Genomic DNA, 26896 nt, shown 5'->3' on the forward strand with positions numbered 1-26896 from the left:
TGTGTATACATACCACTTTGTTGTTGTTGTTGTTGTTTGTTTTTTTGAGACAGGGTTTCTCTGGGTAGCTTTGGTGCCTTTCCTGGATCTCGCTCTGTAGACCAGGCTGGCCTCGAACTCACAGAGATCCTCCTGGCTCTGCCTTCCGAGTGCTGGGATTAAAGGCATTCACCACCACCACCCGGCTCCCTGTTTTAGTTTTTGAGGCAGGTGTTACTATGTGGCTCAGGTTAACTTCGCACTTGAGCTGCCTCGGCCTCCCCAGTGCAAGGACCGTGTGTCTGGGCTGCTGTGTCTAGCACCATGAATCTTCAAGGTACTCCTTCCACCTCTGCCTTCTGAATTTGGGATTACAGCATGCACCACCATTCCTGACGAGGTTTCCTGGTGTGCTTTGTCAACTTAAGGATGCTTTCTGATCCTCTGTCTGAGACTTTTGTCCATTGTTTCATGAAAAGACTGGAGTCCAAATCTGCTAATGTAACCCTGTGATGTTAATGGACTACATTAATGATTTCTAAAGAAATTGTTTGTTTTCATTTTTTACTTTTGTGTCTGTCTGTGTCTATGTGCATCTGCACATGTGTACTGTGGGGGGAGTAGGAGGAGCAGGGAGTTGCCCTCCGAAGCCCGCAGAAGGCACTGGATCCTCTGGAGCTGGAATTACAGGTGTTTGTGAACTGCAAGAGCAGCCAGTGTTCTTAAAGCCCTGAGTCATCTTTCTAGACCCTGACATAGATTTTTCTTTAATGTAGATCCTAGGATACCTCACTCTTCATGGCATTGGTGAGACAGATCAGTTTTGTAAACTTTTTGTTACTTGTTTACTGTCTGTGTGTGAGTGGGTGGAGGTCAGAAGGCAGCTTGCACTGGCTCTCTCCTTCCGCCATGAGGGAGTCAGGCTTGGCAGCAAGCTCCTGCCAGAGTTGTCTTGTAAATACTAAAGGGAGATGTGTAGAGTGTCCTTCAAGACCCATGTTGTCACTGTCACTTTTGAAAGAAAAATTTGCTCACTGCTCCCAAGGGGAGGGGCACACCATATCATACATGGCCATGGCCATAGGTTCGTGGTGTGTGTGTGTGTGTGTCTGTCTGTCTGTCTGTCTGTCTGTCTAGGCAGTGGCCCAGGCCTTTGGTAGGATTTCTCCAGAATGAACTGGATGGGCTGGGCAGGCCAGTTTGAGCCAGCCTGGAGCTGGATGGGGTTGATACCTGCTCTACTCTGGGCCATAGGGCATGTCTCTATTTGTCTAGGACCTGGAACGTGGTGACTGAGGACAGGGAAGCCTTGGGGTGTGCAAGATGAGAGTTGCTGGGGACGGTTCTGGAGTAGCTGATGAGCTTGTGGAAGGCGCTTTTGCTCTGGCCCAGCTGGCCTCACATAACGTCGACACCCGCTGCCTTTCTTTGCTTTCCTTCAGGACAGGACGGCTGGCTGAGTGCAGACCTGCTGTCGCTGCCTCCTCACACCTCCACCCTCCCCACGCCCTGTGCTTCTCCCTCGCTGAGTCACCCTGGAACTCCAGGAAGTCCCCTGCTCCTGGCATGCTTTTCCTTGGTTCCTCCTCACTGCCTTCCACGTGCCTCTTGAAAGTCTCTGAGCTTCAGTCTGGGTCCCCCATCTGCTATGGAAATTTCCTCAGATCTCCAGGCCCGTGATTACCCAGCCCTGAGCTAGTGCTGCTCCAGCCTCCATTGCTCGCCTGCCTGCATGCCAGGGGCTCACCTGTTAGCTGATGAAGCCTGCATCTGTGCCTGCACAGCCTCTGATCCAGGTCTCGCATCCATGCAGAGCCCAGAGAAGAAATGCTGGTTGCCTTGGCGTTTTCTGTTCCCCAAAAATCTTTCACCACTTTACATGAAGGTCCTTCAGATCTACTCCCCAAATTAAAGGTCTGCTGTTATGTCTATGCTGAGACCCCAGGCTAGCTGCAGCTCGGTCCTGATCAGGCTTGGTGGCCTCCATGGTGGGTCCCCTGGCTCTTCCTTTCTGAAGTCTAGCCTCCAAAGCACAATCACTGCTATCTTTTTTTTCAATTTCTTTCTTTAAAGATTTAAAGTTCTTGTCAAAAAGGTCCTTCATTTGTTTAGTTAGAGTTACCCCAAGGTATTTTATGTTATTTGTGGCTATTGTAAAGGGTGATGTTTCTCTGACTTCTTTCTCAGCCCTTTTTCATTTGTGCATAGGAGGGCTACTGATTTTTTTGAGTTGATCTTGTATCCTGCCACTTTACTGAAGGAGTTTATCAGCTGTAGGAGTTCCCTGGTAGAGTTTTGGGGATCACTTATGTATACAATCATATCATCTGCAAATAGTGAAAGTTTGACTTCTTCCTTTCCAATTTGTATCCCTTTGATCTCCTTTTGTTGTCTTCTTGCTCTAGCTAGAACTTCTAGTACTATATTGAATAAATATGGGGAGAGTGGACACCCTTGTCTTGTTCCTGATTTTAGTGGAATCGCTTGGAGTTTCTCTCCATTTAATTTGATGGTGGCTGTTGGCTTGCTGTAAATTGCCTTTATTATGTTTAGGAATGTTCCTTGTATTCCTGATCTCTCTAAGACCTTTATCATGAAGGGGTGTTGGATTTTGTCAAAGGCTTTTTCAGCATCTAAGGAGATGATCGTGTTGTTTTTTTCTTTCAGTTTGTTTATATGGTGTATTACATTGACAGATTTTCGTATGTTGAACCATCCTTGCATCCCTGGGATGAAACCTACTTGGTCGTGGTGGATAATTTTTTTTATGTGTTCTTGGATTCGATTTGCCAATATTTTGTTGAGTATTTTTGCATCAATGTTCATGAGGGAGATCGGTCTGTAGTTCTCTTTATTTGTTGCATCTTTGTGTGGTTTGGATATCAGGGTAATTGTAGCATCATTAAAGGGTTTGGTAGTGTTCCTTCTGTTTCTATTGTGTGGAATAATTTGAAGAGTATTGGTATTAGTTCTTCTTTGAAAGTCTGGTAGAATTCTGCACTGAAACCATCTGGTCCTGGGCTTTTTGTGGTTGGGAGACTTTTGATGACTGTTTCTATTTCTTTAGGGGTTATTGGTCTATTTAAATGGTTTATCTGGTCTTGATTTAACTTTGGTATGTGGTATCTATCCAGAAAATTGTCCATTTCTTCCAGATTTTCCAATTTTGTGGAGTACAAGTTTTTGAAGTATGATCTGATAATTCTCTGAATTTCCTCGTTGTCTGTTGTTATGTCTCCCTTTTCATTTCTGATTTTGTTAATTTGGATGCTCTCTCTCTGCCTTTTGGTTAATTTGCCTAGGGGTTTGTCTATCTTGTTGATTTTTTTCAAAGAACCAACTCTTTGTTTCATTAATTTTTTTTGTATTGTTCTCTTGGTTTTGATTTCATTGATATGAGCCCTCAATTTGATTATTTCCTGGCGTCTATTTCTCCTGGGTGAGTTTGTTTCTTTTTGTTCTAGAGCTTTCAGTTGTGCTGATAATTCATTGGTATGAGATATCTCCAACTTCTTTATGTGGGCATTTAGTGCTATGAATTTTCCTCTTAGCACTGCTTTCATAGTGTCCCATAAGTTTGGGTATGTTGTACTTTCAATTTCAGTGAATTCTAGGAAATCTTTAATTTCCTTATTTCTTCCGTGACCCATTGATGTTTCAGGTGGGCATTATTTAGTTTCCATGAGATTGTAGGCTTTCTATAGTTTTTGTTGTTGAAATCTAACTTTAAGGCATGGTGGTCCGATAAGATACAGGAGGTTTTTCCAATGTTTTTGTATCTGTTGAGATTTGCTTTGTGACCAAGCATGTGGTCAATTTTGGAGAAGGTTCCATGGGGTGCTGAGAAGAAGGTATATTCTTTTGTGTTAAGATGGAATGTTCTGTAGATAACGTCCATTTGAGTCATAACATCAGTTAGGTCCTTTATTTCTTTGTTAAGTTTCAGTCTGGTAGATCGGTCTTTTGGTGAGAGTGGTGTGTTAAAATCTCCCACTACTAATGTGTGGGGTTTGATGTGCGATTTAAGCTTTAGTAACGTTTCTTCTATGAATGTGGGTGCCTTTGTATTTGGGGCATAAATGTTCAGAATCGAGACTTCATCTTGGTGGATTTTTCCTGTGATAAATATGTAATGTCCATCCTGATCTCTTTCAGTTGATTTTAGTTTGAAGTCTATTTTATTAGATATTAGTATAGCTACACCAGCTTGCTTCTTAGGTCCATTTGCTTGGAAAGCCTTTTCCCAGCCCTTTACTCTGAGGTAGTGTCTGTCTTTGAAGTTAAAGTGTGTTTCTTGTATGCAGCAGATGGATGGGTTCTGTTTTCTTATCCATTCTGTTAGTCTGTGTCTTTTTATAGGTGAGTTGAGACCATTGATATTGATGGATATTAATGACCAGTGATTGTTAACTCCTGTTATTTTTTTGTGGTAGTGTTGCATTTTCCTTCTTTGGTATTTGTTGGTGTGGGATTATCTATTGCCTGAGTTTTCATGGGTGTGTTTAGCTTCTTTAGGTTGGATTTTTCCTTCTAGTGCTTTCTGTAGGGCTGGATTTGTGGATAGGTATTGTTTAAATCTGGTTTTATCATGGAATATTTTGTTTACTCCGCCTATGGTGATTGAACGTTTTGCTGGGTATAATAGTCTGGGTTGGCATCCTTGGTCTCTTAGTGTCTTCATGACGTCTGTCCAGGACCTTCTAGCTTTCATAGTCTCTATTGAGAAGTCTGGTGTTATTCTGATGGGTTTGCCTTTATATGTTACTTGGTCTTTTTTCTTTGTGGCTCTTAATATTTTTTCTTTGTTCTGTATGTTTAGTGTTTTGATTATTATGTGGTGAGGGGACTTTTTTTTTTTTTTTTTTTTTTTGGATCCAGCCTATTTGGTGTTCTGTAAGCTTCTTGTATCTCCATAGGTATTTCTTTCTTTAGGTTAGGAAAGTTTTCTTCTATGATTTTGTTGAATATATTTTCTGTGCCTTTGAGTTGGTATTCTTTTCCTTCTTCTATCCCTATTATTCTTAGGTTTGGTCTTTTCATGGTGCCCCAAATTTCTTGGACGTTTTGTGTTACGACTTTTTTGTCTTTAGTGTTTTCTTTGACTGACGAATCTATTTTCTCTATTGTGTCTTCAGAGTCAGAGATTCTCTGTTCCATCTCTTGCATTCTTTTGGTTATGCTTGTTTCTGTAGTTCCTGTTTGTTTAGTCAGATTTTCTATTTCCAGCATCCCCTCAGTTTGTGTCTTCTTTATTTTCTCTATTTCAATTTTCAAATCTTGAACTTTTTCCTTCATCTGTTTAATTACTTTTTCTTGGCTTTCTTTGATTTCTTCCAATTTTTTGTTTGTTTTTTCTTCCATTTCTTTAAGGGAATTTTTTATTTCCTCTTTAAGGGGGTTTTTCATTTCTTCTTTAAGGGCCTCTATCATCTTCCTAAAGTCATTTTTGTGATTGATTTCTTCTGCTTCTTCTGTATTGGTATGTTCAGGTCTTGCAGGTGTAGAATCGCTAGGTTCTGATGTTGTCATATAGGTCTTTATGTTGTTGCCTGTATATTTGCACTGGCGTCTACTCTTCCTCTGCTCGGTGTAGGCGGTGTCTGTGTCTAAAGGTGCCTCTCTTGTTCTAATTGTTAGTCTTGATCCACTAGGAGTTCTTGGTTAAATCGGTGCTGTTGGGTTCTGTTTCTTCGGGAGCAGCTTAGTCCAATCAGTGTTAGTGGGTTCTGTCTCACGGAGCAGTTGTTCCCAGTTGGTGCAGGGTGGGCTTAAGGTTTCAGTGGTTGTTAGGTTCATAGGGGTTGGGTTTTTTGTTTTTTTGTTTATTTTGTTTTGTTTTGTTTTGTTTTGTTTTGTTTTGTTTTGTTTTGTTTTGTTTTGTTTTGTTTTGGTGGAGGAGCAGGGAAAGGTAGCTGTCTGGTTCCTGAGACTCCGATGGTAGGGCCTAGGGGCTAGAGACCTGATCTGCCGGTCCGGAGATGGGGGCTTACCTGTTCCCAGTCGGTGTAGTGTAGGCTTATGATTCTGGTGATCTGGTTCGGTGGCTGGGCAGCGCCTTCTTTTGTGTTCTCAGGTCACGTTTTGCTCGTTGGTCAACTCCTCAGCTGATCTTGTTTCCTCAGACTGCAGATTGTAGGATTCTGAATCCTCTCCCAAATGGATCTCAGCTGAGCAGGTTGTTTAGTAGGGTAATCTCACCAACACCTCCAAGTTGTTGGGTCTCACAGGATGGGCAGCTGGGCCCTGGGTTGGCCTCAGAGTGTTCGGATCCGTTCTGGTCACGTCCCACTGAGATGGCTCCTTCCCAGGTGCTGGGATTAAAGACGTCCCGGTTCCAAACTCTTAATCTCCTTGTTTTCACTAACTCCTCAGTGGGTAATGGCTCAGTTTCTGGTCTTTATTACAACCGCGTCCCTGCCACCGCTCTGCCTGCCTCTGCCTGCTATCTTTTTTTGTTTGATTTTTTCTGACAGGGTCTCTTTGTAAACCTGATTGTCCTGGGACTCACTATGTAGACCAGGTTGGCCTGGAACTCACAGAGATCCACCTGCCTCTGCCTGAGTCCTGAGTTTATAGGTGTGTACTACCACATCCAACCCACAAAATACATTTTTAAAATGTATTTCAGACTGGCTGTGATGGTGCATGCCACTAACTCCAGGCAGGTAGGGGACTGAGAGAAATAAGTCAGGAGTTCAAAGCCAGCCTGGGCAATTTAGCAAGATGCTGTCTCAAACTGAAAATAAGAAGTAAAAAGGACTCCCGTGAAGCTCAGTGTAGGGAGTGTAGGGGTTTGCCCAGTGCTGGAGGGGTCTGGGTTACATTCCAGCATGCATACACACACACACACACACACACACACACACACACACACACACACACACACACAATTAAAATATAAATATTTCACATAGCCTGATGTGGTTCGTGCTTATAATGCTAGCTTTCAGGGATAGGAGTCGGAAGAATGGGAGGTTCAAACCTAGCCTGACCTACATGTCTCAAAAGAACCAAAAGTTTGGAAAAGAAATTATGTTTCAGTCCAGCTTATGGCACATACCTGCAGCTCCAACTCCTCAGGGGACTGAGGCCAGGAAATCCCTTAAGCTCAGGAGTTAGAGGCCAGCTCAGGCTACATATCAAGACCTCATCTGAAAACAATAAATTCATAAAATAATACAAATAAATAAATTAATAAATAAATGCATTTCACTTAAGGCCAGGCAAACAGGCCAAAGGAGTAGAATTGAGACAGGGTCTCATGTCACCACGTATCCCAGGATGACCTTGAACTTCTGATCCTCTGTTTTTACTCTCTAAATTCTGGATTACAGTTGTGCACCACCACATCTGGCTGGTGTGGTGCTGGGAATCAAACCTAGGGCTTCATGCACACGAAGTAAACTACTGGTTGCACTGTATTCCCAGCAAGCGAGTGGTGTTTGACAGGTGTACCAACGCTTTGGGTGGGGAAAAGATGGACTCTTGAGCGCCCCATGGCAGAAGAGTGGAACTGGAGTCTGTCCCTGCTGGTGTCTGTTGCTGTGACAGACACCATGTCAGAAATCAGCTTGGGGAGGAGAGGGTTTATGTCAGCTCACAGCTCAGTCAGTCATGGAAGGAAGTCATGGCAGGCGCTGAAGCAGAGGCCATGGAGGAGTGCTGCTTCCTGCCTTGCTCCCCAGGGCTTGCTCAGCCTGCTTGTTCAGGCAACCCCACAGCAGCTGGCTAGGGGTGACACTGCCCAGGGTGGGCTGGGCCAAATCAGTCGTTAATCACACACTGCCCTTCAGGCTTGACTACAGATCAGTCTGATAGAGGCGTCTTCTCAGCTGAGAATCCTTGTCCCAGAGGATGCTAACCTGACCAAGACAGAAGACTGCCTGGAACAGCTCCCCATCTCATCTCATACCTCGTGTTCACGTGGACACCGGGCTGGGGATGAGGCTCCAGGGCACAGCACTGGCACAGCATGCTGGAGAGTCGGCCTCAGTTGCCAGCAACACAGGCACCCAGGTCAGGTGTCTAAACTGAGGGCTAACCTGTAGAACTTAGCTGTGCTGCTGGGGTTTGAGACATCTTAGCTCAGGCTCTCCTGACCCTGACAGTGACCTGTTTGTCACCTGAGTGCCAGAATTACAGGAGTGAGCCACCACACCTAGCTAACTTATAAAACACTTTGAAGAAAATGTTAACCTGGAATTAAGCAATGATTTATTAGAAATGAAACTTAGCTGGGCCAGGTGGCAACATCTTTAATCCTAGCACACGGGAGGCAGAGGCAGGAAGATCTCTGAGTTCAAAGCCAGCCTGGTCTATACAGTGAATTCCAGGACATCAGAAAACAAACAAACAAACAAAAGAAATAGTACTTAAACCCCAATCAAAAAACCAAAATAGGTCAGTTAGATTTCATCTAAATGGAAAAACTCTGGATCCATTTAGTATGTATGTATGTCCTGTGATCCTAGCACCAGAAGACTTAGTTGCAGGATTGGGAGTTAGAGCAGCCAAATGATATCTAAAAATAGTTAAAATAGACTCCCTAAAACTGTCCTCTGACCTCCACACATGTAACTGCACTTTCTCATACACAAACACATAAAATCATGATAAAATAAGTAGGGGCTGAAGAGATGGCTCAGTGTTAAGACCGTTGGCTCCTCTTCCAGAGGACCCAGGTTCAGTTCCTAGCACCCACTTGACAACTTACAACTATCTAATTCTAGTCCTAGGACATCCAACAAACACCTCCCACAGGTACCAGACACATGTGTGATGTATAGATATACATGCAGGCCAAACACCCATACACATAAAATAATAAAATTTAAATAAATAAACAAACAATACCCTGTCCAGAAAGTAAAAAACCACATAACTGACAAGCTGAAGCCAATAGACACAGTCCTGCCCATTTTTCTTACAACTCAACAGGGAGATATCACCCTGTTAGTGTCCTGGAGAAGTCTCATAAAAGACCATCATCCACATATGCAATCAACAAGAGCGTTTATTGTCTTGAGAAAGATTCCAGCATGCTAGGGCCGTCCATCCCACACAAAGGCTTGCAGGCTCATGGCTAAGGGGAGTTAGGTCATCTGAGATATGATTGGCTTTAGCAAGTGACAATCATATTAGTACCTTCTAATTGGCTAAGGCTAGTCAGGGGCTGGTTAAGGCTACAGCTTTTCCATTTAGGGGCAGGCTTAGACAAGTCCCAGGCTTTGTCCTTGAGCTGCTGTGGAGGATGGCTCAGGCCTGGTATTAGGCCTCCTTGTCCTTGCTAGCAGTAGTGTTGGACATTAATTGTCCTTTGTTCATGGCTCTTCCACAGAAACTGCCTGTTTGGTTCCAAGAAGCAGTGACTGAGGCCTACTTCTTAACTGAGTTATTAGGGCAGGCTGTCATGATATTTGCCTGGCCCTCTCAGCCCCAACTGAACAATGAACAAGACTGGGACAAGGACTTTAAGCCCTCTTTTGGCCTCCATGGGCTCTGCACAGATATGATGCACAGGCATACATACAGACAAAATGCTCACACACATTTAAAAAACACAATTTAAAAAGTGAAGTTAAAGCCAGGCGGTGGTGGCGCTCACCTTTAATCTCAGCACTTGGGAGGCAGAGCCAGGTGGATCTCTGTGAGTTCGAGGCCAGCCTGGTCTATAGAGTGAGATCCAAGACAGGCACCAAAACTACACAGAGAAACTGTCTCAAAAAACAAAACAAAACAACAACAAAAAAAGAGTGAAGTTAAGCCAGACTTGGTGACACACGCCTTTAATCTTAGCATTTGAGAGGTAGAAGCAGTTGGGACTTGTGAGTTCAAAGCCCAGCCTGGTCTACAAAGTGAATTCCAGAACAGCCAGGGATATGCAAAGAAATGCTGTCTCAAAAATACCAAGAAAAAGAAAGAAAAAAAGAAAACCAAACAAGATGATGAAGTTAGCCATGGAGTCACTGTGTGACCTGCAGCTGTACTGCAGTGTGTGGTCACAGCCTCGTTGCTGCTCGTTGAAAACAAACCAACTCTATCAAGATGAGTGACGGCTGGGCAGTTCACGTGGTAGAACACTTAACCGAGCACCTCGTAAACGAGTGCGCACCTGTCCCTCAGAACCCAAGTTAGGGAGAAGGACTGGGATACAAGGTTATCTTGGCTGCACAGGGAGTTGAAAGCCAGCCTGCACTGGAGACTGTGCCTGGGGAAAGACTAACAGGGCTGTAAAAGTGACTCCGTCATTGAGAGTGCTGAGCAGGTGTGGCGGCACAGACCTGAAACTCCAGAACCCAGGAGGTAGAGGAGCGATCGGGAATTCAAGGTCATTCTCAACTACGTAAAGAGTTTGGAGCCAGCCTGGACTACATGAGAGTCTCAAAAAGGTGGGTGAGGCTAGAGAGATGGCTCAGTGGTTGGGAGCACTCAGTGAGCAACCATGAGAAAGGTCCTGAGTTCAGATCTCAGCACCATTGTAACAAGCCAAGTGTGGTCTCAAATTATTAGTGATTCTAACTCTGGGGGGCTGAAAATAATAGACGGGTGTGAGCTGCCATGTCCATGCTGGGAACTGAACCCGGGTCCTCTGGAAGAGCCAGTGCTTTTAATTACTGAACCAACTCTCCAGCTCTGAAGTTAGTCTTCTTAGTGAGCTGTTGGCAGTATGCAAGTTTCCATGTATAAAGGAAAATGTTTTGAATATTTGTAAAGCGTCCCTCAGTATCCAACCAGAACAGGTTCCAGGACGGGTTCCAGGACTGACTGCCCCAATGTAGCAGAGGAAAAAGCCACAAGTACTAGGTTCCTTATGAGCTCTGGAACATTGTGGGACCTGCACGTCCTGGAGGGTGCTGTATGAGTCACAACACCTGAAGCTGGGCAGGTGTTTTGTAAGCAGTTTTTGTTAATTTTAAAATTCCCTCTACTTATTTATTTGTGTGTAGAGGTCAGAGAAGAGCTTCCAGGAGTCAGCTCTCTCCTTCCACCTGTGGTCCTGGGGATGGGACTCAGGTCATTAAGCTTGATGGCAAGTGCCTTTACCCACTGCCCATCTCCCCTGCTCTGTGAATAGTTATTATCCCATTTACTATTTATGTTATATACTAGTTATTATACTATATGTTATTTAAGAATGCTGATGCAGGGCTGGAAAGATGGTTCAGTGAGTAAGAACGGTGACCACTCTTCCGAGGACTCAGATTCGATTCCCAGCACCCACATGGTATCTCACAACCATCTCTAATCCAGTTTCAGGGGATCCAACACCCTCTGGTCTCCATAGGCACTAGGCATACAAATAGTACACAGGCATACATGCAGGCAAAACACCACACACATAAATTAAAAAGAAAAAAAAATAATGATGAGAAGGGAAGAGCCTGTGTAGCCTTTTAGAAAACCAAATTACGGGCTGGAGAGATGGCTCAGTGGTTAAGAGCACCGACTGCTCTCCCTAGAGGTCCTGAGTTCAATTCCCAGCAACCACATGGTGGCTCACAACCACCTGTAATGAGATCTGGTGCCCTCTTCTGGCCTGCAGGGACATATGCAGACAGAACACTGTATACATGATAAATAAATCTAAAAAAAAAAAAAAAAAGAAAGAAAACCAAATTACATTTTTATTGTTTTCCATCCAAGATTGAAATTGGTTTGGTTAATCTGTTAGTTTGTTCGCTGGGAATAGGACCCAAGGCCTGGAGTGTGCTGGACGGACACTCCCACTGAGCCACACCTCTGCCTCCTTGGTTGGTGTGATGCATGGAGGCCAAGCCCTCAGATCTGGTGGCCCATGGTGTGTTAGTTTTCTCAAGGCTCTGAGGAAATGCCTGATGTAAGCAACCTAAGAGAGAGACGATGTACTTGGCCCAGAAGTGTCTACTACATGACAGAGAGGACATGACAGGGCACGGTGGTCCTGGAAACGTGGCTGGAAGCAAGTATCAGGTTGGCACTTAGCACCAGGGACCTCCCGTCCCAGGACTTCCTCCCTCCAACAGTTCACCCCTCCGAGCACCGCGTCGATGTTCTGTGTGGTCCCACCAGAGGCTGCGTGATCATGTCACCTCTGGAAATGCCATCACGGGCACACCTAGCCTGCTTCTCTAATCCCCTGGGTATTTTCTTTTTTTCTCTTGTTTTTGGTTTTTGTTTCCTTTCTGTGGTCTTTTAAAAACATTTACTTTGTGTAGATGGGTGGGTGCTCCTGTGGAGGCGAACTTAGGATAGCTACTTGTGCCGTCATGTGGGCACTCTTACCCAGTGAGCCTTCTCAGCATCCCCTTGTGTGTGTGTGTGTGTGTGTGTGTGTGTGTGTGTGTGTGTGTGTGTGTGTGTAAGCACAAGAGTGGATATGCCCGTGCACAGTGTAGATGACAGAGGACACTTGCAGGAATCAGTTCTCTCCTTTCAGCATGGTTTCTAGGGGTTGCCCTGAGGTTGTCAGGTTGTACAACAATGGCCTTGACCTGCCAAGACATGGCTGCTGTCCTGTTTTCTGTGGAGTCTTTACTTTGGGGCAGGATCTCATGGATCCCAGGCTAGCTCAAACTCAAACCTCACTATATATATAGTTGAGACTGGCTTTGAACTCCTTGGTCCTGGGATGACAGGTGTGCATGCATTGCTTTCCAGTTTTGTCGGAACAAAGCCTTAGTGTGCAGCCCTGGCTCGCTTGAACTCTTCTGTCAGCTGTGCTGGCCTCCAACTCACAGAAAACCACTCCCTAACATTGCTGTTGTTGTTGCAGACCTGGCTAGCTTGGAACTCTCTATGTAGGCTAGGCAGGCTGTGAACTAGGAGATCCACCAAGCTTTGCCTCCAGAATGCTGGGATTGCCGTGGTGGCGCACCCCTTTAATCTCAGCACTCAGGAGGCAGAGGAAGGCGGATCTCTGAGTTCGAGGCCAGCCTCCAGGAAAGGCACAAAACTATACAGAGAAACCCTGTCTAAAAAAAAAAAACAAACAAACCAAAAAAACCAGAATGCTGGGATTAAAGGCTCATACAATCATGCCCAGCTCTGAACATTTTTTGATCTAGTCAAATTGATAGTCAAAGTTCACCATCACAGATTGCACACTCCTGTTTTGATCACGAATCAAAGTGATGTGGCCTACTTTGCCCTGCCTACCAGGTTGTGACCAATGTCATCACACTGGCTGGCTGGGCCTGGTTTCTTGGGAAGGAGGCCCCCTGTTCCCCATGAGCTAACTTTCTCACCACGCCTCTGCTGCCTCTTTCAGAAAGCATGCCCTGAACTGCCATCGGATGAAGTCTGCTCTCTTCAGCGTGCTCTGTGAGATCAAGGGAAACACAGGTAGGCAATTCTAAGACTGCCCAGCTCCCACCTCATGCGCTGCACCTGTCGGCCCCTCACAGCACACTGTTCTGCCATCTTTCAAAATTCAAACAGCAGAATGTTAATCTAATCCAAGTGTCCAAGGTTATCCCCGTGGAAGTCTTCTGCCTCTGTAAATACTTGTGTTTAAGAAGGGGGTGGGGGCCTGGAGAGATGGCTCAATGGTTAAGAGCACTGACTGCTTTCCCAGAGGACCAGGGTTCAATTCCCAGCACCCACATGACAGCTCACAACTGTCTGTAACTCTCCAGGGTATCTGACACCCTCACATAGAATACATTCAGACAAAAACACTAACACACATTAAAATAGAAACTTTAAAAAAAAAAACATGAAAAAAGAAGGGGGTGGTACATGGGGCCATGGTATCGTCCAGGTCCAGGCTGCTGCATAGGTCCATGTCTGGGTCTGTGGCCCAGCAGCAGCCAGGGACTGAGTTGATGTCTTTTTCTCCTGTTGCCACCAAAGGCTGTGCAGATGCCAGGATCTAGACAGCCACCCAAGGCCATGTTGGTGTCTAAGACCTTGCTGCCACTGGGCCATCCTGATCTGGATGGCCTTTGCTGCCACGAAGGTCATGTCTGGGTCCGTGGTCCTGCTGTTGAGGGTCTATGATGATGTCCATGGCCCGGTTGCCACAGGGGGCCTTAGGAACCATGCATGTTGAAATCCAAGGGCCATGCTGAGACAGCCCCACCCTTTATTAGCCTTGGAAGAGCTGGTCCTGCCCCTCACTGGTCACTGCAGCAGGAGAACTGCCCCTCCACCCCCGAACTCTGGAGAGATGGCCCCACCCCTCACCATGGACGTGGGAGAGCTGGCCATGATGACATGGGCCGAGGAGAGCTGGCTGTGCCTCTCACCTGAGAGGGGCAGTCCCAATGGCCCAGACGGACCAGTTCAGCTACCACCTAGACCTACATCCTGGGCCTTGGGTTGGGCCCACTCTATCATCTATGACCTGCTGGAGTTCGTGAAGGAACTGGTCCCTCGGAACCATAACTACAGGATGTCCGAGAGGAGTTTCGGTGAGGGTCCAGTGATGATGGTGTGCCAGAGGCCTTGAACCAGATGAAATGCCTCATTGCAGTGAACATTTTGTGGGTGGGGCTGATTGGACAAAAGGGTAAACTGCGTGACACACTGCAGCTGCCAGTGCCACTAGGATGAATGAAGAGGTGTTGGAAAGACGGAGAATCAGAGTGGTTTTTTGTTTGTTTTGTTTTGTGGATAGTTGATTTGGTGGGAGCTTCTTTAGGGGAGGATGCTGCAGGGGAGAGGGGAGGATGGAGGGACTGGAATGTGAGTGGGATTGGGGTGCATGATGTGAAATTCCCAAAGAATCAATAAAGAGTATGTTATTAAAAGAAAGGGGTGGCGTGGGCTAGCTCAAAAGCTCCGTAGATAAAGGCACTTGCCACTCCCTGTGACTGACCTGAGTTCTGTCCCCAGGACCCACATGGAATTGACTCTGGTCTCCATATATGTGTTGTGGCACATGCCCCCATCTTACAAATAAAGGAGTATAGTTAAAAAATTAAATTTGAAAATTAACAATAATAAGAAGGGAGGAATCTCAGCACCTGAGAGGAGAGAGGGAGAGCAGAAGTTACAGCTCAAGGTCTAGGCCAGGCTGGAAAACATGAGATCCTGTCTCAAAAGAGAACCGAGCAAAGGAAGAGAGGTGTGGTGAGGACATAGCTTAGTGGTTACGTCACTCGCCCTGCGAGCATGAGGGCTGCAGTGGGGATTCCCGGGTCTTTGTAAATGGAGCTGGGCCTGGTCGCTGCCTGTAATCCCAATAAGGTGGGGTCCAGGGTCAAGCTGCCTGTCCAGACTAGTCAGATCAGTGAGTTCTGGGTTCAAGTGAGAGGCCTTAACCCTGTGTAAGGAAGAGGGGCTGCAGAGATGGCCCAGTGGCTACAGAGGACCTGGGTTCAATTCCCAGCCCCCATGTGGTGGTTCACAGCCATCTGTGACTCCAGTTCCAGGGACATGAAGCTGCCGCCTTCTCACCTTCAAGCAGGCAGACGCGTGTGCACAGACACACATGCAGGTAAAACACCAGGACACATGTAAATCAAGGACAGCTTTGATGCCATCCATGGACCTACACACACACATGAAGATGTGTCTACACACATTGTACACCCACAGCCACTACACACAGACACATACCACGAAGGTGTCTACACATATTGTACTCCCACAGCCACTACACACACACACACACACACACACACACACACATGCGCACATACACACACACCACGAAGGTGTGTCTACACATATTGTACTCCCACATCTACTGCACATACACACACACACACACACATGCACGCACGCATGCACGCAGGCACGCACGCACACAAAGAAAAAGCCAAGTTTGGCAGCACAGTCGTATCTTCAATTCAGGAAGCTGAAGCAGGAAATTTCAAACTCAAGGTGAACCTGGCCTTCCTTACAAGACCTTGTAAGGAAAGACCTTGTAAAGCTAGGCATGGTGACTCACACCTTTAATCCCAGCACTCAGGAGAGGCAGGCATAGCTCTTGAGTTCAAGGCCAGCCTGGTCTACATAGTGAGTTTCTGGACTTCCAAAGCTACAGAGTGAGACCCTGTCTCAAAAACCATAACCTCAAACTTTTTAAATATAATTGAACCAGGATTCTCTGGAAAAGCAGTCAGTGCTCTTAACCACTGGTCCATCTCTCCAGCACACCTCAAATCTTATTCTCCTGCCTCCACCTTGTGAGTGCTGAGACATCTGCTTCCGTCAGTCCGATGGCTCCGGGCACTTCCTGCCGGGGCTGTGCACTGCCCAGGAAGTTGGCTTCTCTCTCATGGAGGGGAGGCGGCTTCACGTGTGTCTATTGTAGCTTATGTCCTAATTTCATACTTACTGAGGGAGAGGCTGAATGGTGTTCTGCTGTGTGCTTTTTCTTTCTTGTTTTATTTGAGACAGAGTCTCTTATCCCAGGCTAGTCTCCAACTATGTAGGCGAGGCTGGCCTTGAACTTCTGATCTTCCTGCCTTTACATCCCCCGTGCTCAGGTGCCTGGTGTGCTCCACTGACTGAGATACAGCTCCAGGCTCCATTGTGTGTGTGGAGCACATTCTGTGTATCTGTTCCTCTGACAGAGGCATGTGTGTGTCCTTCTTAGCCTTTGGGAACAGTGCCGTGATCCAGGGGTGCACAGAATCTGTCCGGAGTCCCCGCTTTTCCTGGTTTTGTCTCGTTTTCAGCAGTGCCAGCCGGGACCCAGGCCCTCACGTGCTGTGCTGGTTCAGTTCCTTCTCTTGCTGCTGTGACAGAAACGCCTGCTAACGCCTCCTGTGAAGAGGAAGGAAGGCTTGCTGTGGCCCTGGGCGAAGGGACTCCGTCTATCATGGCAGGAAAGCTTGGTGGCGGCAGCAGCAACTCTGGGCTGTAGAGAGGGAACGTGAAGCAGCTGGTTATACTTCCTCATGTCTCCCACCTCCCAAATCAGCACTACCAGCTGGGAATTTTGTGCTCAGACACAACAGACTGGACCAAGCCAAGCAGTGGCGGCGCACGCCTTTAATCCCAGCACTTGGGAGGGAGAGGCAGGCGGGTCTCTGTGAGTCCAAGGCCAGCTCTGTCTATAGTGTGAGTCTAGATCAGCTAAGGCTACATACTGAGACCCTCTCCCATAAAATAAAAAGAAGAAAAGAGGAGAAGAGAAGAGGGAGACAGGACTGGAGCTGGCCAGCTGCTCAGCTCTTCCAGAGGTCCTGAGTTCAATTCCCAGCAACCACATGGTGGCTCACAATCATCTGTAGTGAGATCTGGTGCCCTCTTCCGGCCTGCAGGGATCCGTGCAGATAGAACACTGTATACATAATAAATAAATAAATAAATAAATAAATAAATAAATAAATAAATAAATAAATAAATAAATAAATACGTTTTTTTTTTTTTTAGAGAGAAAAGGGGGAGACAATTCTGTCTTTTCGAGACAGGGTTTCTCTGTGTTGTTTTAGTGCCTGTCCTGGATCTCACTCTGTAGACCAGGCTGGCCTTGAACTCACAGAGATCCACCTGGCTCTGCCTCCCGAGTGCTGGGATTAAAGGCGAGCGCCTCCGCCGTCGCCGCCGCCGCCACCACCACCACCACCACCACCACCACCACCTAGTGACAATTCTGTCTTAGTGGCTGTTGATTTGCGGTACCATATTAACTCATGGATTGATTGTCTCTGGTGCTTCCGGGGCTGTGCCTTAGCTGCAGTAGGCACCAGCTGGCATCCCTTGCTCTCAGCACGCCCACCAGCTGGTGCCCCATGTCTTCTCACCAGCCCTCTAACCCAGAAGGCCATTTCGTCTGCTTTCCAGAGCCAATGTAGCTTCTTTGGTTTGCATTTATTTTCTCAGTTTCTTTTAATTTCTTTTTATAAGCTTGTAAATTAAAATTTTTAATTTTTTTGTTTTGTTCTGTTTTGTTTTTTGTTGTTGTTTTCAAGACAGGGTTTCTCTGTGTAGCCCTGGCTGTCCTGGAACTTGCTCTGTAGACCAGGCTGGCCTCAAACTCGTAGATATTCTCCTGCCTCTGCCTCCTGAGTGTTGGGATTGAAGGTGTGCACCACCACAGCCCAGCAAATTTTTAATTTTTTAAATTAAAATGTAATTACACCATTTTCACCTCATTCTCCTCCAACTCTTCCTGTGTTCTCCCTCCCTCACCCCTCTCAACTTCATGACCTTTTTTTAATTATTCACACACACACACACACACACACACACACACACACACACACACACACACAGTGAGGGAGAGAGAAACACAACCTGCTGAGGTCATTTGGCTTTCTCTGTATGTCTATGTTTGCAAGGCTGACCCCTTGCCGATGGATAACAATCAGGGAGCTCATCCCTGGGAGAGACTGATTATCTGTCTGTCTGTCTATCTACCTATCTTCCTCGCTCTCGCTCTCAACAGTCAACTGTGTGTAGTTCTTCATCGGGGTTGGGACCTGTGAGGTCTCTGCTCGTGTTAGCACATCTACCTGTGCAGTCCTTACTCAGGTCCTGTTTAAGGAGCCAGTTGTCAAGGTTCCCTGGGCGTGGCTTCCCTGCCATTTGTAGGAGACACATTCCACAGGAGACGTCCTGGTCTCCTGGCTCTTACACTCTGCCCCTTGTTCTTCAGTGTGGGGTTGTGCATCCGCTGGAGCTGGGCACCCCTCAATTGGTGTTCTCCGCATTTGACCAGCTTTTTGTAGTGTTCTCTCTTCCTTGAGGGTTAGAGCTGTACTTAACAGGCTGGGTGCTGGCACAACCCCACCTGAAAGAGCTGTCCTCGAAGCAAGGCGAGGACATTTGCTCCAGAGCCATTTGAGAGTAGATTTCTGACTCATTGCTCTGTGACCTCCAGACAGCTCAGTGTCTCAGTCCTGCTGTGTCAGGGTGAGCCAAGGATGTCACTCATGTTGATGTGGGTAGTGGGAGCCCTTAGAGCTGGCCCATGACCTGCTGAAGGTTCTCACCTCACATTCTCCCCTCAGCCCAGCCGTACCCGCTGTGTCCAGAGAACCCCTGGACACGCCATTGCTGTTGGGGCATTACTGCTTCCGGCAACTCTCAGAACATAGATCTCAGGAGTATTTGTGGGCGCCTCCACTCTCAGTGCAGATGTTACATAAGCTTCCTTCCTGACTGCTGTATGCATGTGCACACGTGTACTTAAATGTGGAAGCCAAAGGTTGGTGTTTTATAGTTTGAGGCAGTCTCTCACTGACTGAGCAAGACTGACTGGCCAGCAGGCCCTTCCTGTCTGTCTCTCCAGTGTGGGGATTGCGGGGACCGTACCTGGCTTTTTGACATGGTTGTTGGGAATCAAACTCATGTCCTCATTGTTTTCAAGGCATGCCATCTCCTCAGCCCTGCCCGTCTGTTTCTTATTTAAATTCCGAGGAGCAGATACTTTGAGTTCCAGAAAATGAGAGCATGGAAGGTGGACTTTCTTAGGGACCCCGACACCCAAGCTTCTTATCTCCCTGCACTGCTGGTGTGCTATGTGGAGGCCCAACATGCAAATGAGCCGAGAGGACTCCTCCCCCCACCCCCATCATGGCCACGTGGCTGTCCTCCGGTACAGTTGACGGCCACATGCTCTTTAGAGTTCTCACAATGTGTCCTGTTGGTCCATTTCACCTTGTACCTAATAACCAGCCCGTCAGCACTGCCTTCTGAGGCCTGCTGCCCCCACCCATGCCCTTCTGCTCCCTTTGTGAGCTGCCCACTGCCCACAAGTCCTTCCTGTCACCACAGGCCCTCGGATATGTAGCCTCTGGGGCCTGCTGCTTATTTGTGTGGTTGATTGACAGGGTTTCTCTGTGTAGCCCTGACTGTCCTGAAACTCCATCTGTAGACCAGGATGGCCTCAAACTCAGAGATCCATTGGCCTCTCCCTTCCAAGTGCTGAGATTAGAGATATGCATCATGCCGGGCGGTGGTGCACACACCTTTAATCCCAGCACTCGGGAGGCAGAGGCAGGTGGGTCTCTGTGAGTTCAAGGCTAGCCTGATCTACAGAGTGAGTTCCAGGACAGCCAGGGCTACATAATAGAAAGACCCTGTCTCAAAGAAAGAGAGAGAGTTAGTTCTCTAGGTTACAAACCAAGGCCCTATCTCAAAAAGCCAGAAATAGCTAAGTGTGAAAGCGTATGATTAATCTCAAAACAGAAGAGGCAGGCAGATTGGGAGTTCAAGGTCAACCTAGTCTACATAGTGAGCCTGAGCTAAATGAGACCCTATCTCTCAACTGCCTGCATGCATCCCCAAGGCCCAGAAACAAGAAGTTGTTTTCCTGACTGCAGTCTCAGCAAGCTGTCATTTCTGCAGCTCCTTTTGCTCAGTGAGCTGAAGGAGAAGCCAGCTGGGGCAGGCTTGGGCTTGTCGACAGGGCAATCCTGTGCTTCAGGTGTCTCAGTCTGAGCCGTTCAGAAAGGTTGATCCCTGTTTCCATGGGGACAGATCAGAGTGTCCGAACACTGTGGCCCTTGTCTTCACCTTGCCCTCTATCCTGGACTTCTGGCTCCCGTGGAGGGAGCCCTGGGGGGTGGCAGGCTTGAAGGCAGGGCCACACATTCTAGCTGGGCATGCCTTCCACCCACAGGCTCAGACAGCTGAACTGGGGCACAGTTTTGCTTATGATGGGATAGGGTGGAGTGACAGGTTCTTACTCAAGCAAAGCACGTTGTTGAAGCCTCCTGTGAGCTAATGACCCCAGAGTAGCCATGATGCCACAGCCAGAGAAAGAGCAAGCTGAGGCACCATGGGCCCCACCTTCAGGACATGAGGGTGAGGACAGCGGTAGAGCAAGGGAGACCCTACTCCACCAGAAAAGGCCAAGGCTCAACTCAGAGAATCTTCTCCATAATCCTGACCTGCCTCCCACAGCCTGCTGGCCAGGAGCTGTCCTTGAGGCCAGGAGAAGGACACAGGTCTCTAAGCTGAGAAACAGGCATTTGCCTACTGTATGTCTGTATACCCCCAGAGGGACCAGAACAGGGCATTGGACCCCCTGGAACGAGTTACAGATGGTTGTGAGCTGTAGTGTGGATGCTGGGAACTGAAGCCGGGTCCTCTGCAAGAGCTGAGCTGTCTCTCCAGCCCTATTTACTTTTGTTTGTTTGTTTGTTTGTTTGTTTGTTTGTTTGTTTGTTGAGACAGGGTAGACTTGACTGTCCTGGACCTCACTCTGTAGCCCAGGCTGTCCTCAAACTCACAGAGACCCACCTGCCTCTGCCTCCTGAGTGCTGGGATTAAAGATGTGTGCCAGTACCGCCCGGCTTATTTTTTATTTTATGTGTATTAGTATTTGCCTAGATGTATGTCTGCACCATGTGTGTGCAGTGTAGGAATTACAGGCATGAGCCAGCTCACTAGCACCTGGATCAAGCATTTCCTTTTCTGCTTTGAAGGAGTGCTACCCTCCATACACACACACACACACACACACACACACACGGACACGGACACGGACACACACACGGACACACGCGGACACACACAGACACACACGGACACATACACGGACGGACACACACGGACACATGGGAACACATACTCATGCACATGGATATATGCATGGATACATAGACACAGATGCATGCATGTACACACACATACAGGGACATATGCATGCATAGACACATGCGTGTGCACACACACAGGGACGTGGACATGTGGGCACATTAGAGAACCCATCAGTGCAGTACTGTGCCTGATCCCAGGCTTGAAGGCAGGGCCACACATTCTGGCTGGGCATGCCTTCCACCCACAGGCTATTTAATACTTTTTTCACATTTATTTACTTTGGAGGAGGGCAGGGAGAACTACCATGTAGATCAGAGGTCAAGTTGCAGGATTTGATTTTCCTTCTACCGTGTGGGTCCTGGGATTGATTTCAGGCTTGCAGCAAGCTCCTCTACCCACTGAGCCATTTCGCCAGCCCTGCATCTGCCTTTATATCCACACCAGCACCAGCATGACCCCCTCCCCAGCACTCAGGACACCCACCCAGCCCTGGCTGTGCTCTCATGTGGCTGTCAGGTCTGTCCACATGTGCTGTACTGTCCTGGCATCCTCTCCACAGCCAAGACGGTGCTCCTGAAGATGGCATGTGTCTGGGTGGGTTCCTAGGTGTCTCTGATCCAATGTGGTAATAAAGGAGCTGCAGAGATGGTTTGGAGGTTCAGAGTGTTTCCTGCTCTTGCAGAGGACTGAGTTTTGTTCCCAGCACCTACACTGGACAGCTTACAGCTGCCTGTATGACACCAGCTCTAGGGGTCTGACACCCTCAGCCTGGGCCCTTAGGACATCTGTGCTCACACATGCACATATCCACACACAGACACACATGTAGACATAACTTAAACATTTAAAATGATGCCCAGCCATGGTGCCAGTGCCACTTGTCCCTGGCTATTGTTCTCTGCAGAGAACACATCCCAGTCTGCCTGTCTCTTTCATGTAGCTGTGAGCATCCGGCATCAGGAAGAGGATCCTCCCGACGCTCAGCTCCTGAGGCTGGATAACATGCTGCTGGCTGAGGGTGTGTCCAGGCCAGAGAAGAGAGGACGAGGAGCAGCGGCAGGCGCCACAGCAACACCAGGTGGCTGTCCAAATGACAATAGCATTGAGCACTCAGACTACAGGGCCAAGCTATCCCAGATCCGACAGATTTACCACTCTGAGCTAGAGAAGTATGAACAGGTGATCTTTCTGCACGCCAGAGTTTCTCATGTGAATGCACATTGGCCACAGTCAGATGTGGACGCTAGCCCCTCCTCTGTGGCAGGCAGAGCAGGGACGCTCTGCAGTCCATCGCTGCAGAGGTGGCTGGTGTCACTGAAAGCCCTTCCCTCACTCCTCAGACGCTGACCTGTGGGTGAGCTGTGGGGGTGGCAGATGTGGTCAGGTGTGGAGCCTTGCACCCAGCTGCTTAGTCACAGGCTGGCCCATCTTTTCTCACCCCAGGCCTGTCGTGAGTTCACCACCCATGTCACCAACCTTCTCCGGGAACAGAGTAGGGTGAGGCCTGTGTCCTCCAAGGAGATGGAGCACATGGTGGGCATCATCCACAGCAAGTTCAGTGCCATCCAGAGGCAGCTGAAGCAGAGCACCTGTGAGGCTGTCATGACCCTGCGCTCACGGCTCCTGGATGCCAGGTCAGGGCTGCATGCCACCGGGTTCCCCAAGAGTTCTGTTCTTAGGAACAGAAGCCGAGTTAGTGCTACCCCTGGTGTCTGTCCTGTGCTGTGTGCTGAAGACTGAACTGGGAACTTTGCACTAAGCACATAGTCTCCCTACCACTGAGCCCCACCCCAGCCCTGTCTTGGATTTAAGTCCATACAAAGGTCCTGGCTCGGCCTCACACAGCCTCTCCAGGAGAGGACCCAAAGTGCTGACTGCGGGTTTGTTTTAACTGTGTGTGAGTGGCCGGCCTGTGTGTGCCATGACACACTGTGACTGTCAGAGGACAGCCTCAGATGTTGGTCTCCATCTCCCACCTTGCTTGGGGCAGAGTCTCTGTTGTTTTCACTGTGTATGCCAGGCTGGATGCCCGCCAGCTGCGGAGAGCTCTCCTGTGCACTGCCCATCTTGCCACAGAGCACTGCAGCCACAGACATGCACTGACATACGTGCCTTTTACACGGGTTCAGAGAGCTCAGACTTGGGTCCCATGCTTGTTCATTACCCACTGGGGTGCAGATCGGGAATGGAGACAGCTCAGCCAGTCAAGTGCTTGCCATGCGAGCAGAAGAACCTGGTTCTGTATACCCAGCACCCACATAAAAAGCCAGACATGGGCCAGCAAGATGGCTCCGTGGGTAAAATAACTTGGTGCAAAAGTCTTTCAGGACCTGAATTTGATACCCAGAATGACCCGAACCTGCAGGAGGAGAACTAAGCAATAGCTGGGACCGGGAGACCTTGCATAAATGAAGACTTATGCCAAGCTGGTTCATTAAGAAGTAGAGCATTCTGCATACTGTTGCAGGGGGAAGCGGCCAGGGTTAGCAGAGATCTCAATCAGACAGTGTTGGCAAAGAGAACGTGAAACACCTCAGACATAGCAGCTTAAGGACTGATAACCACAGCCCAGGGGGAAGGGCTGGGTCCCCAGAAGCTACAGCCGTGACTCCTCTGAGGCACTGGCTCCAGCATCAGACTGGCCTGCCAAGTCCACTCCTGGACGAGGACACGGAACTGGTGTTCCCTTTGTCCTTCCACCAGGGCCTCTGAGAAAGCCTTGGGTTGGTCTGGCTGTCCATACCAGAAGCCGTGATGGACGGAGAGAACCAACTGCCAGGAAGTTGTCCCCTGACCTCTACCTACACGCATGACATGTGTGCACCTGTGTGTGTGCATGCACTCACACAGACACAGACAGACAGACAGACAGACACACACACACACACACACACACACACACACACACACACACACACACACACTAATAATTTTTTTTTTAAAAACCAGAAGCTGCTGCAACCCAGGCACTGGAAATGTGGAGACAGGCAGATGCCCGGAGTCTGCTGACCAGCCAGTCTGGCCAGGTCAGTGAGCTCCAGGGTCAGCCAGAGACCTTGCCTCAAAGAATGAGAGTGATAGAGGACACGGGACATGAGCCTCTAGTCTTCCACGCATACACATGTGCACATGTGCACTCACATAGACTGCCAGGGGACTATGGTGTGAGAGCTGACTAGAGTGCCTTTCCTGAGAACATCGCAGACTGGGGATCTCTGTCTGCAGGCGGAAGCGGCGGAACTTCAGCAAGCAGGCCACTGAAGTGCTGAATGAGTATTTCTATTCCCATTTGAGCAACCCTTACCCCAGTGAAGAGACCAAAGAAGAACTGGCCAGGAAGGGTGGCATCACGGTGTCCCAGGTGAGCCGTCCTGCCCTGGAAGAAGTTGAGTCGGATGAGGAAGACTGCTGCTGCAGCTACTTAATGTGTGGGAGGACTCCTGGGGAAGGCATTAATGTGTGGGAGGACTCCTGGGGAAGGCATTAATGTGTGGGAGGACTCCTGGGAAGGCATTAATGTGTGGGAGGACTCCTGGGGAAGGCATTAATGTGTGGGAGGACTCCTGGGGAAGGTATTAATGTGTGGGGAGGACTCCTGGGGAAGGTACTTAATGTGTGGGAGGACTCCTGGGGAAGGTATTAATGTGTGGGAGGACTCCTGGGGAAGGTACTTGATGTGTGGGAGGACTCCTGGGGAAAGTACTTAGTGTGTGGGAGGACTCCTGGGGAAGGTACTTAGTGTGTGGGGAGGACTCCTGGGGAAGGTACTTAGTGTGTGGGGAGGACTCCTGGGGAAGGTACTTAGTGTGTGGGGAGGACTCCTGGGGAAGGTACTTAATATGTGGGAGGACTCCTGGGGAAGGTACTTAGTGTGTGGGAGGACTCCTGGGGAAGGTACTTAATGTGTGGGAGGACTCCTGGGGAAGGCATTAATGTGTGGGAGGACTCCTGGGGAAGGTATTAATGTGTGGGAGGACTCCTGGGGAAGGCATTAATGTGTGGGGAGGACTCCTGGGAAGGCATTAATGTGTGGGGAGGACTCCTGGGGAAGGTACTTAGTGTGTGGGAGGACTCCTGGGGAAGGTACTTAGTGTGTGGGAGGACTCCTGGGGAAGGTACTTAGTGTGTGGGAGGACTCCTGGGGAAGGTATTAATGTGTGGGAGGACTCCTGGGAAGGCATTAATGTGTGGGGAGGACTCCTGGGGAAGATACTTAGTGTAACTTAGTATGTGGCACTGTCCGTGTGTGTCAGCCGGGCATGGTTCAGACGCCAGCGTGCACTGTGAATTAGAAGGTTGGTGGGGACTCTGCTCCCTCTCCTGGAAGAAGGACGGAAGAGCACTAGGGCAAGCTGTGGAGTGTGCGGTGCTGGTGTGAGCTCTAGAAGGCTGTGACAGCAGGGCTCTGTGAGGTCGTGCAGCTGCTGCAGGGGCAATATGTGGCGTGAGTTCCCTTGGGTTGTGTGCTGGAATGACCCCTGACCCTGTGACTTGACAGTTGGTCACCTTTGTCTTGGAACTGGAGGCAAAGGAGAGAGCGAGCAAATGTGCCAAGATCACATTCCTGGAGGCCGGGGGGGCGGGGGGGGGGGGGGCGAGCTGAGTGGAGGCAGCAGGCAGGCCAGACCACTCCGCCAGGCAGTGCGGACAGTGTGGCTGCAGAGCGGGGTCCCGCAGGGTCTCGGTCACACGGCTCCTCTGCCTCTGTCACACAGGGCGGGTGGACACTGGCACCCGAGCAGTGGTCATGAGAGCCTCTGGCATGCCCTTTCCTCCTGCCTTGTCATCGGACAGGCTGAGTAACCCCTTAGGTATCATCGTCAGCCCCTAGCCCAGGCTGCTCAAGATGTTTCTGTGACAGAGCCGAGTCATGCAGGGGGCCCAGGCACAGCTGCCTGTTCTTCAGGGAGCTGCTTTGTGTCCTCAGAACAAGGCCAGAGCTAAGGGAAGGACCTGCACCTCTGGATGAAGTGTAAGCCTGGCTGCTGCTTGGAAACCAGGGACAGTGTCAGTTAGGATTTTTATTGCTATGAAGAGACACCATGACTGCAGCAACTCTTCTAAGGGAAAATATTTTATTGGGACTGACTTAGTTTCAGAGAGTTAGTCCATTTCATTCGTCATGGCAAGAAGCATGGCGGCATGCAGGCAGACATGGTGCTGGAGAAGGAGCTGAGAGGTCTACATCTTGATCCGCAGCAGCAGAAGTGAATGCCACACTAGGCCTAGCTTGATCATGTGAGACCTCAAAGCCACCCACAATGACACACTTCCCCCAAGGCCACACCTCCTAATAATGTCACTCCCTGTGGGTCAAGCATTCAAACTCGTGAGTGTATGTGGACCATTCGTATTCAGATCCCACAGTGTGAGGAACAGGCAGATTCACTCCACCCCTGCTCCCCTATACCCTACCCCTGGACCCCTCTTGCTGGTGCCAGGGCCTCCAGAGAGCAGGGTCAACAAGTTTTAAAGGCCTTGCCACATTCCAGGG

At 48.6% G+C, this 26896-nt stretch overlaps 1 protein-coding gene across 4 annotated transcripts in view; it reads left to right on the forward strand.

Annotated features, from left to right (window-relative positions):
- Pbx4 (PBX homeobox 4) overlaps window positions 1-26896 on the forward strand; it is a 44168-nt gene that overhangs the window by 11858 nt on the left and 5414 nt on the right. For 2 of the 4 annotated variants that reach the window (XM_006995486.4, XM_015988930.3), the window contains exons 2-5: window positions 13226-13299; window positions 22343-22581; window positions 22846-23036; window positions 24628-24763. In XM_006995486.4, coding sequence (XP_006995548.2) covers window positions 13226-13299; window positions 22343-22581; window positions 22846-23036; window positions 24628-24763 — 640 coding nt within the window. Of the gene's footprint in view, window positions 1-13225; window positions 13300-22342; window positions 22582-22845; window positions 23037-24627; window positions 24764-26896 lie in introns of those variants that run through there. The other 2 variants (XM_076553020.1, XM_042262584.2) reach the window with 2 other exon arrangements.

The sequence above is a fragment of the Peromyscus maniculatus genome, chromosome 17, assembly GCF_049852395.1.
Source record: "Peromyscus maniculatus bairdii isolate BWxNUB_F1_BW_parent chromosome 17, HU_Pman_BW_mat_3.1, whole genome shotgun sequence".
Lineage (NCBI taxonomy): Eukaryota > Metazoa > Chordata > Mammalia > Rodentia > Cricetidae > Peromyscus > Peromyscus maniculatus.